Below are 14,067 nucleotides of genomic sequence, written 5' to 3' on the forward strand. Positions count from 1 at the left end.
GTTATTTTTGAACATAAGGTCCATTTTCAAAAATCTTTCAAGATTGTTCATATACACAATATCACTGCTAAATTGTGTACTTTTATTAACTTACAATATTTTTATAGATTTATTATAAAATGGTTGAATAAAAATGTAGAAAGAAAATTGTAGTTACGGTTATTTTTTCAAATTCCTTTTTGGACATGTGCGATTAACTCTTCAGGGTATCTTAAAAAAGTATAATGTAGTTCAAGCCGTACGTTAACTATATACATGTATTTAGCTGTCACATGTATTCAGTTTTGTTAAGGATTTTTTATAAGGCAAATTGTAAAAAAAAAAAAGAAACGTAAAATTTGCAGCACTTCATCGGCAAAATATGGCCCCGAAAAGAATCAAGATGTTTGCCATAATTAATTAAGATAAATGCTATAATATTGGAATTTTCAATAGTTATAAGTTAATTTGGATTTGCCTTGTTTGGTGCAATAAAAAGAAAAACATAAAAAAGGAACTCCAAGAGAGATCAAAACGGAAAAACGGAAAAGTATTTTATCAAATTCATTTCATAGATTTTTTATTAAACGATCGGTTTGTACGTGCAATATGTACGTACTATATGCCATCAGGAGTTTCTGAGATGACCAATGCCATAGAAGTATTCGGATACAGTTTAAGTTGTTTTCACGATTTTGTATGAAGAGAATAATACTGCATATTTTTATAATGTCACTTTTTCATCTTATAAGGAAACGTTTATTTCAATATCTACTTTAAATATGTTTAAAATGGGCCCGTAAAACATGTTTTACAAATCGTTATCAAAAATTTATTACAAATAATACTTCAAATTTGCGAAAATATTTCAATAAGACATTAATTTAAATTTATAACTGTCTTGTAAGTACAATACAAAAATCAATATAATATCCTACGCGAGATTCTTTATCACGTACTTTGTATTTTATTTCGATAATTTTTTTAACTTTATGAATGAAATGAGAATTGAACATTTAGTTGAATTTTTTAGGTACCAATGAAGCAAATCAACAAGCTATTGTTGTTTATTTTGGGAAATTTGGAATGTAAGTAAATGCATTTCTAATCACTGAACATCAAGTGCAACTTTATATTATTAGTTTTATTATAATCCTACAAAATCATTACTTTGACATTTAAGGATATTAAGAAGATATTTGTTAAGTATATATAGTTGAATTGTATTTACATTTTATAATATTATTTTGGAAATAACTCATTCAAAAGCACCATAATATCTTCTTTTTTTTTTACCTTGGTATATAACGTACACTATACATGTGTACAACGTTGATTAATGATAATATTTTACATGGTAAATTACCGTTATCAAAACTGTATTACTGAAACTAGATAGAATAACAAATGGAAAACCACATAGACAAGAAATGATAATATATTCTGCCTACGTAGACAGAAATAAAAGCAATATGGGAAATGTGTATTGAAAGATTGATTTAAACAACGCCTAAAACCTGAATTGCATTTAAAACAAATTGTAGAATGTATTCTGCAATTCAATATTCTTGTTGAACATTGTTTCAAAAAAAAATTAACGTCAATAGAGCTACATTGTATGAATATATATATAAAGCGGACATGTTTAAACTATCTAACAACATAAACAAATTCCAAACGCTTTTTCCTAGATTCTTAAATGATATTTTTTTTCACATATTTGTATGTTATTTGATTGACAGGTTATGCCAACAATATTTCTTTTCTTTTCGACGATTTTTTTCTGTATTCGCATTTACATTTACAAACTGAAAATTGGACTTTGAGGTTTCCAAATGATTTATGCATTTGTAGATATTCAAAGGAGTAGGTAGATGTTAATTTTACCTGATTTAGAGTAATTTTTTGCTACTTGATTTATTTATTGTGTCCTTATAAATTTCAGTGCATTGTTTTATTATGTCAATTCAAATTATCTTCCCTGTACCACTGACTTAATAAAGTTGTCAAAGTTTTAGAATAAATATTGCATACATTTGGTTGATATTTTCAAAATGATTAAATTTTAAAAGCAATAAATGAATGGTGGAATAACACAATGTTACACAGTGTGCAATTGTCCTAATATTAAGTTTATCGCGTGAATAGAATTTCGTATGTGGACAATTGCATAATGCGTAACTAAGATTGCACATACAAAAAAATGTCATATGCATTTGATCATATGGAAGGTAATTCATGATATATAATTAGTACAACACTGATGCACTTAAGTAAACTATATATAATATTGAAATACATACTTATTTCTACCAGTCCAAACAATTATCATGACAAAGACGGCATTGTAAATATCTTCTTTAATTTTATTTTGAATAGATTTATTGCCACAGTCTATAAGTCCACCACGTTGGAATGGTGATATCCACAAGACATACCAAAGAGCGGAAAATTTACCAATAGGTTGGTAAAACAGAACAGTTCGAAATATCAACCTAATTTAACGTGATTCATTACAAATTTAGAAGTCCAAATATGAATCGAAAGCTATACTTTTGAAATAATTCAACCATTACTCTTGATATACTTATAATAGTTTTCAAAGGTACCAGGATTATAATTTAATACGCCAGACGCGCGTTTCGTCTACATAAGACTCATCAGTGACGCTCAGATCAAAACAGTTAAAAAGCCAAACCAATACAAAGTTGAAGAGCATTGAGGACCCAAAATTCCAAAAAAGTTGTGCCAAATATGGCTAAGGTAATCTACTCCTGGGCGTAAGAAAATCCTTAGTTTTTCGAAAAATTCAAAGTTTTGAACAGAAAATTTATAAAAATGACCATCAAATTGATATTCATGTCAACACCGAAGTGCTGACTACTGGGCTGGTGATACCCTCGGGGACGAAACGTCCACCAGCAGTGGCATCGACCCAGTGGTGTAAATAGTTTTCAAAGGTACCAGGATTATAATTTAATACGCCAGACACGCGTTTCGTCTACATAAGACTCATCAGTGACACTCAGATCAAAACAGTTAAAAAGCCAAACCAATACAAAGTTGAAGAGCATTGAGGACCCAAAATTCCAAAAAAGTTGTGCCAAATATGGCTAAGGTAATCTTCTCCTGGGCGTAAGAAAATCCTTATTTTTTCGAAAAATTCAAAGTTTTGAACAGAAAATTTATAAAAATGACCATATAATTGATATTCATGTCAACACCGAAGTGCTGACTACTGGGCTGGTGATACCCTCGGGGACGAAACGTCCACCAGCAGTGGCATCGACCCAGTGGTGTAAATAGTTTTCAAAGGTACCAGGATTATAATTTAATACGCCAGACGCGCGTTTCGTCTACATAAGACTCATCAGTGACGCTCAGATCAAAACAGTTAAAAAGCCAAACCAATACAAAGTTGAAGAGCATTGAGGACCCAAAATTCCAAAAAAGTTGTGCCAAATATGGCTAAGGTAATCTACTCCTGGGCGTAAGAAAATCCTTATTTTTTCGAAAAATTCAAAGTTTTGAACAGAAAATTTATAAAAATGACCATATAATTGATATTCATGTCAACACCGAAGTGCTGACTACTGGGCTGGTGATACCCTCGGGGACGATTCTGGACACTCGCAATATTTTTATGATGCCTAATGTGTTATGTATTGTAAATGTCTTTCATGATGATTGGTTTTATTGATATATATTTCTGGTAAACAGCTGGAGATATTGGAACTAAATCATGTTCCCTCGCTTATAAACAATGCATTGTATGTATTGATGTAGATCCAATAATAGGGCAGTATAAAATCATATAGTTAACTGTACAATCTTGCTCATTGTTAAAGGCCATACGGTTACCTATAGTTGTTAATTTCTGTGTCATTTTGGTATCTTGTAGAGAGTTGTTTCATTCATTGGTAATCATACCACATCTTCTTTTTTATATAAGAGGAAAAGTATGAATAGTAAATTTTAAATCTTATCAGATATAATGATATTACCCCAAGTCAGGTAGGACATGCATATAAGCCGTAAGTACATTAAACGTGTTAAAAAAATGAAAAATGAATATTCAGTTCCAAGAATAAACGCTTCTACCAAAATCCAGTGCCCAAGCGCCTGCAAAATAACTATAGTAACATGACATTACGTCTTATGTTAATTTTAGGTTCAGAAATAGCAACAATAAGTGCAGAAGGACAGAATGGTGTTGAAGTTAGTCTCATAATATATGGCACAGAAACAGAAAGACGAGTATATTTCAATTATACGACAGATGGCATAAAAGCTCTTGGCACTGTTTATCTAAAGGAAGAAATGGACAGAGAAGTAAAAATAATACAAGCTTTCACATTGATTTTAAAATCAGAGCAGATTAGTTGATAAAGTAATAAAACGAAATATTATAAACATTTAACAGTCTTGCTGCGTTCGACAGAATAGATTCTATAGCTCAAATAGTTTAGGTAGTAGAACATATCTAGAACTGTGTCTTGGCTGATTTAATAAAATAGTAATACAGCATATGACAAAGAATCGGGAACCTTTTTTTCCTTAATACATGGCTTTAGGGCAATACGACGTACATTAACTAAGAGGACCAATTTATCTTGTATCTTACAATGGTATTGAAAACAGAATAATACATGTTCAAATATTTCGGATATAATTTCAAAGCATAACATTTTACAGTTGACATATTAAAGCTAACAAATAGACACTTTAATATAATACGTGCGTTCGAACGCTGTGCTACAATACTTTCTTCAGGAACACTCAAACCTAATCACTTGAAAGTCAGAAATTTGTAAATACGATGCAACTTAAGAAGCTATTAAACTCAACATGACATAAACAGAATAGTCAAATGCATCAACCATGTCAACTGATATTCATAATGTTTGTAATGTTATTTATACTCCGGTTAAAAATAAACTAAAAGGTGTAACTTTTGTTAAAAAGACGATATCGTTTTTTTGTTTTGTGTACTTCGTTTGAAAGTTGATACTGATGTCGTTCATACAAATTGTCTCCTCGATTTTCAAATACACTTGAAATGTAAATAAAGTAGGACGCACAACTATTATCTATTATAACATGTATAACGTGTGAAATGAAACTGAAGAACTTTTTCTATGTTCAAGCCCTTTTGAAATTGATTTTAAGTACACGTATGATATTTTATCTCACACACCAAGTGCACTTTTTATTTTTTAGAAAGGATATAAACAAGAATAATCAGTTCTTATGGTTAACATAAACAAATCTGTGTAATAATATTGTTTGGTTGAGAACATAAATGTTTTGAATTTAATATAATTGTAATATATTGTAAGAAAAATAATATTGTCTTCTTTTTAATCGTAGGAAACTGGTGTATGGGAGCTATATTTCAAAGCATACGACAGTAAAATCGAAGTTAATTTGGTAAAATATTATTTATTTAGTATCTGATGAAGGCGTTGATACTCCATTGTCAGAGTTGGACAGGCAAACTATACTCCTTGATGGATGTGCCGACGTTTGAATTATCATTTTTTCATCGGAAACTTCAAACTTTTTTGTTGCAACAGATCAACAGCACATTTAGTATTTATCTCAGTTGATAAGAAATTCAAGGACTTTAAAAATCACCAAAGAAACCAGGCCGATATTTTGGTACTGAGTCAGGATTATGACAGTTGTTGTTCATTCGGTTTTTGTGTTTGAGCTTTTGATTTGCCATTTGATAAGAAACTTTCCGTTTTTAGTATTTTTGTGGTTTTACTTTTTGGTATGCAAGAACAGTGTCTCAACTACAAAAAAGTGCTCCACTATGTAATTACGACTTATGCAATCTCTTAATGGGGGCAAAACCTTAGTATTTAGATTTTTTGGCATTTGCTCAACACTTTTAAAATATACAGAGAATAAACATATTACCTAAATGTTATGTAAGGCAAAAGTTATGAATACTGTGATACACTCAGGAACGGAACCTCCACCAGTATTGGCATAGACTAATTTATTGTTCAAACTAATCAAAACTACCAAGCCTATAGTATTATACGCTACACGCGTGTTCCACTACATGTACATCTGACTAATAAGTGGTTCTTGAATGAAAAAAAAGGCAAATCAAATATAAATAGAAAATTAGAGAGCCTTAAATACCAAATGATACGACTAGAGCAACACATTCCTGGAGAAAAGAAAATCCTCAGTTTTTTGAATAATTCAAAATTTATAAACAGTAAATTAACAGAAAATGGACAAATAAATGATATTTCATGTCAATACACAAGTGCTGTATACAAGGCTCAATGACATCTTGGACGACACGTCCAACAGCATTGGCATTTTACTTAGCAAAAATTTAGTTACTGTTGTATTTCTTTAAAAAAGAAAAAAAAAACGTACAGCAATCTAGCTGAGTACACATACTCCCCAAAGCATACGTCATTGTGTATGTTTTCCCTCTCTTTTTTAGTCTTGAGAACCTGTTGTTATCCTTTCGACTAATTAATTAACAAACCTAATAACATTCTCGGTACTTATTTCACTGCACCAGATGTGCATTTTGCAGTTAATGTCTCTTAAGTGAAGCTCGAGAGTTAAAGAGTTTAAAAGCGAAACTCATTTAAACGATAAAAAGCGGACCTAGCCCTGAATATAATAAAGTAAAGCACATCTGGACAAGGAATCAAAAATGCAATCAAAGAATGTCCGTATCTTAAATCTTGAAAACAAGGAAAATAACAAAAATTGGCAGTTGAAATTCCAATACTCTGATATGAACCTATAGGCGAAAAAAAACCCAATAACAATCCTGTATTTTAAATAAAATTGAGAATGGAAATGGGGAATGTGTCAAAGAGACAACAACCCGACCAAATAAAAAACAACAGCAGAGGGTCACCAACAGGTCTTCAATGTAGCGAGAAATTCCCGCACCCGGAGGCGTCCCTCAGCTGGCCCCTAAACAAATATATACTAGTCCAGTGATAATGAACGCCATACTAATTTCCAAATTGTACACAAGAAACTAAAATTAAAATAATACAAGACTAACAAAGGCCAGAGGCTCCTGACTTGGGACAGGCGCAAAAATGAGGCGGGGTTAAACATGTTTGTGAGATCTCAACCCTCCCCCTATACCTCTAACCAATGTAGAAAAGTAAACGGATAACAATACGCACATTAAAATTCAGTTCAAGAGAAGTCCGAGTCTGATGTCAGAAGATGTAACCAAAGAAAATAAACAAAATGACAATAATACATAAATAACAACAGACTACTAGCAGTTAACTGACATGCCAGCTCCAGACTTCAATTAAACTGACTGAAAGATTATGATTTCATCATATGAACATCAGGCACAATCCTTCCCGTTAGGAGTTTAGTATCATACCATCATAACATATATGAGAAGAACATAACTCGTGTCATGCCAACAACTGGTTTTTAGAATAAATGTGTTTAGTTCCGATGCAAAGACCTTATCAGTGACTCGATATTAACTCCAAAATATGCAATCTTTAATGACTTGACAACAGTATCGTAATTATATCCCTTCTTAATAAGTCTGTTCAAAGGTTTTGTAAGTTTCTGAGGTGAATACTGACACCTTTGTGCTTTATAAAGAATATTTCCATAAAAAATTGGATGTGAAATACCTGAACGTATTAGAAGTCTGCATGTTGAGCTATAATTACGAATGATGTCTTTATACCGATGATAAAATTTAGTAAATGTTTTGACTAGTTTGTGATATCGAAAACCCTGGTGTAACAATTTTTCAGTAATACATAAATTTCTCTCGTTAAAATCTAAAACATTGTTACATACACGAGCGAATCGTACAAGTTGAGATATATAAACACCGTAAGATGGTGACAAGGGAACGTCACCATCTAAAAACGGATAATTAACGATAGGAAATGAAAAATCATCCCTTTTATCATAAATTTTAGTATTCAGCTTTCCATTAGTGATATAGATATCAAGATCGAGAAAAGGGCAGTGGTCATTGTTAGTATTAGCTTTATTTAAAGTAAGTTCAACAGGATAAATTTCATTAATATACATACTGAAGTCGTCATTATTGAGAGCCAAAATATCATCCAAATATCTAAAAGTATTATTAAATTTGTTTATCAGATGTTGTTTCGATAGGTCGTTGCTTATTTTTGTCATAAATTGTAACTCATAACAATACAAAAACAGGTCCGCAATAAGTGGTGCACAGTTAGTCCCCATTGGAATTCCGATAATCTGACGATATACGGAATCCCCAAAGCGAACAAAAATGTTATCTATTAAAAATTCAAGGGCATATATAGTATCAAAGCATGTCCAATTAACATAGTTTTTTGGTTTATTACTACTAAAAAATGACCTAAAAGAGTTTGAACATATATATTCACATTCTGTTTTTTTGAATGCCCATTTAATTAGGTGTGTGAATTTTTTCTTAATGAGAATGTGAGGCAATGTGGTATACAGGGTAGAAAAATCAAAACTTTGAACGGATTCAAAATCACCAATATAAGCATGCAATTTATCAAGTACTTCCAACGAGTTCTTGACACTCCAAAAGTAATTTATTCCACTATTTTCGAAGGCCTTATTTGAACAATTTATTATCAGGTTTTTAATTGTACCAAGTGTGCTGGTAAGAAGAATAGACAATTTAGTAGTTGAACAATGGCTTGAAGACGAAATAAATCTATATTTGTAAGGGGTTTTGTGTAGCTTCGGAAGCCAATACATAGTTGGGACTTTCATTGTATTTGGCTCTGCTTGTAAAGCGGTGGCTAAAAGTTTATGGTTGTTACAGATTTCGTTTTCTGAAAATGGAGTCAGTTGGAATGTTGGTGAATTGGTGATTTCCTTTTTCAGAACCTCAATGTAAAATTTACGTCAAACAATAATAATATTCTTAGCAGCTTTATCGGCCGGGAGAAAAACAAATACCTTGGCTAGTTCTTTTAGTTTATGTTTGATACGAGAAATAGGTTTATTGTGGTTATTGTTAATAGTAAAATGTTCTTTAAAATGTTGAATACGTATATCAACTATCTTCATTACTGAATTAAAAAAACAGTCCAAAAATTTTTTGTCAGCTTTTTCCTGTTTTATCCATTTCATACAGTAAGTATGGAGTGAGTCGTGGATGATATTACGACACTCATTCCAATTAATAATTGACGGGGACGATATTAAGGTCCTTTACTGAGGAATGATTTTAACTCTCGGTCTTGAACGATGTTAAGATCTCCTGTTATAACATGGGAAATGGGTCCATAAATATATTCGGAATTACTGCAATTACATGAAGTAGGTGTATTTTCACTGATATTAACATCTTTACACAATTGACTATAATTAAACTCAAATTTCCGGGTAGATTTCTTGTAAATATAACAAATAAGAGGTAGCTCAGTATTGTCAAAATATCCAGGAATTTGTTCTTTAACAGAATGGTCGTTAAATATACCGGCAATATTTACAAAATCAAAGCCTTTATTGACATACTTAATTTTAATAAAATGTTTTTTATGATCTTCAGGGCGATCAATTTTGGGAAATAATTTAGAATAACAATATGCCATAATAATTTGAACAATTTCATACTTAGGACTGCTATATGAAATTGTGTTGCAATCCTCCAAAATTTTATTTAACTTATTAACCGGTAACGAACAGAGTTTTGTTAACAGATAATGTCTGCCGTTGTTTTTTGAAATAGAAATTAGGTCCGAAATATTGGTATGATTGGCCCGAAATTTCTTTGATTGCGATTTGTTCTACGACCGTGAGAACGTTTTTTACGAACAGTTTTAGAAACTATATCCAAAATGTTAACGGAATTGGTTCTAGATATATTACCAATTCCCATGATATTATCATTTAGACCGAGAGGGTAAACTGTCTGTAATTTTTTAATCCAATTTAATTCAATTATTTTCCGTGATCGTACAAACTTTGAATGTGATTCACCAGGCTGCTTATTTACTACTTCTAAAGGTTGAACTGCTAAATATTTAAAAGGATGGTTGTGCTTCTTAAGATGTTGGTAAATGATACTTTTGAATTTATTGGGTCTTTTAAAACGATACAGATATTCTTGAGTGCGTTTAGATAAATATCGTCCAGTTTCTCCTACGTACTGAATACCACACCCCGGTTTGTTTCATGTGAGTAAATAAATAATACTGTTTGTTTTTCAAGTTATGAACATCATGATCATTTTGAAAGAATACTTATCCTAGCAACATTCTTACAAATGATTTTTCCTACGTTATGCTTAGCATTGTTGAATATTTTAACTTTTTAATTTTTATCGTATCTAGATTAGAGAAGAGAAATTGACTATATATATCACAGACGTTAATGATAATGCACCAAAGTTTACTGAACCGTTTTATCAACAAGAGGTATCTGAGGTATGTAAGATACAAATTACATCATCAGAACTTTTAAATACACATGTGACATTAATTATATGAATGTTGCGATACCAGATGCACATTTTGACAATTAATGTATCTTTATCGGTAATTTGTACATTTTGCCTTTGATGTGTACTCGCTGATAATGTCAGTATCAGTATACTGACCGTGATATCAAAATTATTGGGTCAGTACAAAAAATGACATGTGCGAATACAACGCGTAAGGATCTATTTTCCCCTTTCATTCACTAAAATACGCGTGATTCATTTCGCAGAAACGCACGAGTTTTTTGGCGAATGAAACATTTTACTTGTCATTGTTTGAAACTTTCACCTAATTAGTTTAGCCTTTTTGAACGATTGTTGTGAAAATATGAATAGAAAATGTATGAAAATCCCGATAATCTTTTTTAAAAAAACAACGTTATCTACACTTTTATTGATAAATGAAGCTATTCACAAAGACGTACATCTAACATATATCGTCCATGCTGTTCCAATGTGATTTTTTATTCATGCATTACCAATTCATAGCCTGGTGCTGTTCCAAGTATAGTTTTCTTTTCCTGTTTATTGAGAAGTATTTGTTTTACATGTACAGTCACTATAAAGTGTCACAATTCATATTTAGACGCAACACATAAATAGTGACAAAAAAGGTACCGCTATCGCATGAAAGAAGCTAGAAAAAAATGAAATGTACGCATTTTCGACATTTTTGTGGGACCATCATATACAACTTTAAAAGATGTGGTTTTATTATCAATATAAAGACAGATATTCATAGAACATAGAACATAACAATTAACATATTCAAATGCAGGATAAAGGGGGTAAATAACCAAACTATTATAGACAACGTTTAAATTTTTGTGTGGAACAGACATGTGGCAAAAAGTCTGCATTGACCATAATTGTAGCCTTTATAAGGGTGGCTGACCCGGGTCGCCTTCCCTTAATTCGCTTCTAAAATTAAAGGTAATCGCAGGACATTTTAACTACTGAAGTTTCATATGTCTGGTTCGTGTTGAAAATAAGTGAACATGACTTTGAAAAAAGAATTTTACACTAAAAGTTTAGTGACGTCTATCAAAATGTTTGAAATAATTATGAAGTCGACAAAAAATGAGCTTGTTCAGAAAATTTACAGTCAGCCTCCTGAAATGTCTTCTTTATACAATGATTTCTTAAAATAATTTGAAATCAATGTATCGTTTTCACGAAGAACGACAAGATAAATGTAATTTTATCCACTAAACTAAGTAAAATTTAATTATTTAACTTGTCGTTGAACTTAAAAATGATGATAAATCTGCTGATTGATTCATGTCGTATCGATTCTTCTATAGCTATACTGATGCTTTGTGAAAAATTAAGAAATTTGACTTACCGTTATGCTACCATTTTTTTTGGCATTGTTAGAGTATTGTCCAAAGCAGAATAACGCATGCAATAATTCTTTTTCAATACTTTGTCCAAGAGAACGCCATGTTTAATGCACTGTGACACAATTTCAAATGACATAATGCAGCCTGGGACGTCAAGTGTTAGTTGTCGTGATTCGACGCAAAAAAAGTAGTTCGTTTGCTATTTCTCTATAATTGCAGTGATTGATTTTTTTTTAATTATCGATAAACAGAATAAAGAACTTTTTGTTTTTGATACTGACTTTATCACAGTTAAATATCAGGCTCGCCTTTCGGGCTCACCTGACATTTTACTGTGATAAAGTCAGTATCAAAATCAAAAAGTCCTTTATTCTACAGTGAAACCTGGGTAAACCGAACCCTGATAAAACCGAATTTCAGTTTAAACCGAACAATTTTCAAAGTCCCACAAAATTTCCCTATCAATTAACGTTTATCTAACCTGAAAAAACCGAACCCTGTCAACACCGAATTCCGAACGCTTTTTGAAGGCTCGTTAGTAAATTTGTATCTAAAAATTACCTGTCAAAATCGATCAATACCAATCAAAACAATAAAATGTAATTAATTATTTGCATGATTTAATTAAACAAACACAGGATGGCAGAGTATCCCCGAAGGTATTTGAGGTTTAATGAACTTGTGAGTTGTTATTACAAACTAATTAGCATGTCTGTGTCCATGTATAAAGTGATTTTTTTGTAAAGAAATGTTAAGCCAAACCAAACAAACATTAAGTACATTCTTTTTTTTGTTTTGTCAAAAAACAACATTAGGAACATGTAGGGCGCAATTTCCAGTAGGAAAGCCGTCCTTAAAACCCCCAAAGAAGAAGAAGAAGAAATGTTAAGCTGGTCAGCTACCCCCATCGCCGATAATGACAAGAAAGGAACTTTCCCTCAGATCAATTAAATGCACCTTACTCAAATAATTACGGCCACAAAATCGAAACTGCCATTCTGTAGCTAAACTGTTTAATTAAATAATAGTTTTAAAGCCTTTCACCGGATTAAGAAGTCGTGCAACACAACAAGGTCAATGGATTTCGATTGCTGGATTTCCTTTAGAGGCCCTATATATTTGATTTGAATGCTCCCGAAGACTTCCGTTAGCTATTTAGCAACGATAAAGTCCGAGAATAAACTGGACCCCTGCTGTTGTTTCACTGTTATCGTGTGCCGAAGTATCAATCAGCGTGTGACCAGTTTAGTCCGAGAACTCGTGTGTACAATGACATTCCCGATTCAACTACGGAATCGTCATATGACAGTGACTGTGAATCTGAATTGGTCAATGAATTAACGGATGAGAAAATAATTATTAAATGTAAAATCGCTCCACGTCGGACATCTCCCAACGACGAGCGTGATTGACGGAGTGGCGTTTGATTTATAAACAAAAATGTAGCAAAACGTCTATCTTTTATCTTCTTTTATTTTTACATTTACATCTAAATCAACACAAAAATAAACTGTCGGCTGATGTGTCACCTATTATTCCTGCCAAAATTATTTTGGTGTCGACTACCGTCTACCTCTACAATCCGAACACCTGTGAAAACCGAACAAAACGCAAAGTCCCGTGGGTGTTCAGTTTGGACAGGTTTCACTGTATATTCATTGATACTGGAACCGGGTATATCTGTTAATGTTATGTATCGACTATATATCTATAACTGAGTTCTTAAAATCTTCAATTATCCTATACAGTAGGAAATGTTCTCTTATATTGTTACAATAAGGTGTGAATATTATGCACTAATTAATGTATAGTGTAAAATGTATTAAATCAATTGCTGAATTCGCTTTATTAGCGGTTCTGATGATAAAAGTGACAGTATATCAATTATAATATCAGTTATTGTTGTTATACAGGATTTATTTAAATGGAGATTAACCAAAAAATTTAAATAATATTTATTAATATTTACTACACTTGTTTCGATTATTTTTTCGTAATGTACTACGATTGACATATAATAATTTAAATCAACAGGCATTAAAAGTAGAACAGAATGAAATTTATGTCGAATTAAATAAACCGGTATTGTTTCTTTTTTAACAAAATGTTAAACAGTTTTTTCAAACTGCTGTAACGCCCAAGTCATTTTAAAACGTCCACCAAAACAGTACATGTTTCAATATCATTTCAACAAATATTTCCGCAAAGAATCTAGGAAGAAAGATATGAATGAAAACAAATAATTCTTCGTTTCCTCTCTAT

General features: G+C 31.7%; 1 protein-coding gene across 1 annotated transcript; it reads left to right on the top strand.

Moving 5' to 3' along the window:
• Positions 1-601: 601 nt before the first annotated feature.
• On the top strand, positions 602-5,980 carry LOC139490120 (uncharacterized). Its single transcript, XM_071276970.1, has 6 exons — positions 602-640; positions 1,013-1,067; positions 2,359-2,442; positions 4,151-4,311; positions 5,350-5,409; positions 5,921-5,980. The coding sequence occupies exons 1-6, from the start codon at positions 602-604 to the stop codon at positions 5,978-5,980; spliced, it is 459 nt and encodes a 152-aa protein (XP_071133071.1).
• The last annotated feature ends 8,087 nt before the right edge of the window (positions 5,981-14,067 follow it).

The sequence above is a fragment of the Mytilus edulis genome, chromosome 9 (assembly GCF_963676685.1).
Source record: "Mytilus edulis chromosome 9, xbMytEdul2.2, whole genome shotgun sequence".
In the NCBI taxonomy this organism is placed as follows: domain Eukaryota; kingdom Metazoa; phylum Mollusca; class Bivalvia; order Mytilida; family Mytilidae; genus Mytilus; species Mytilus edulis.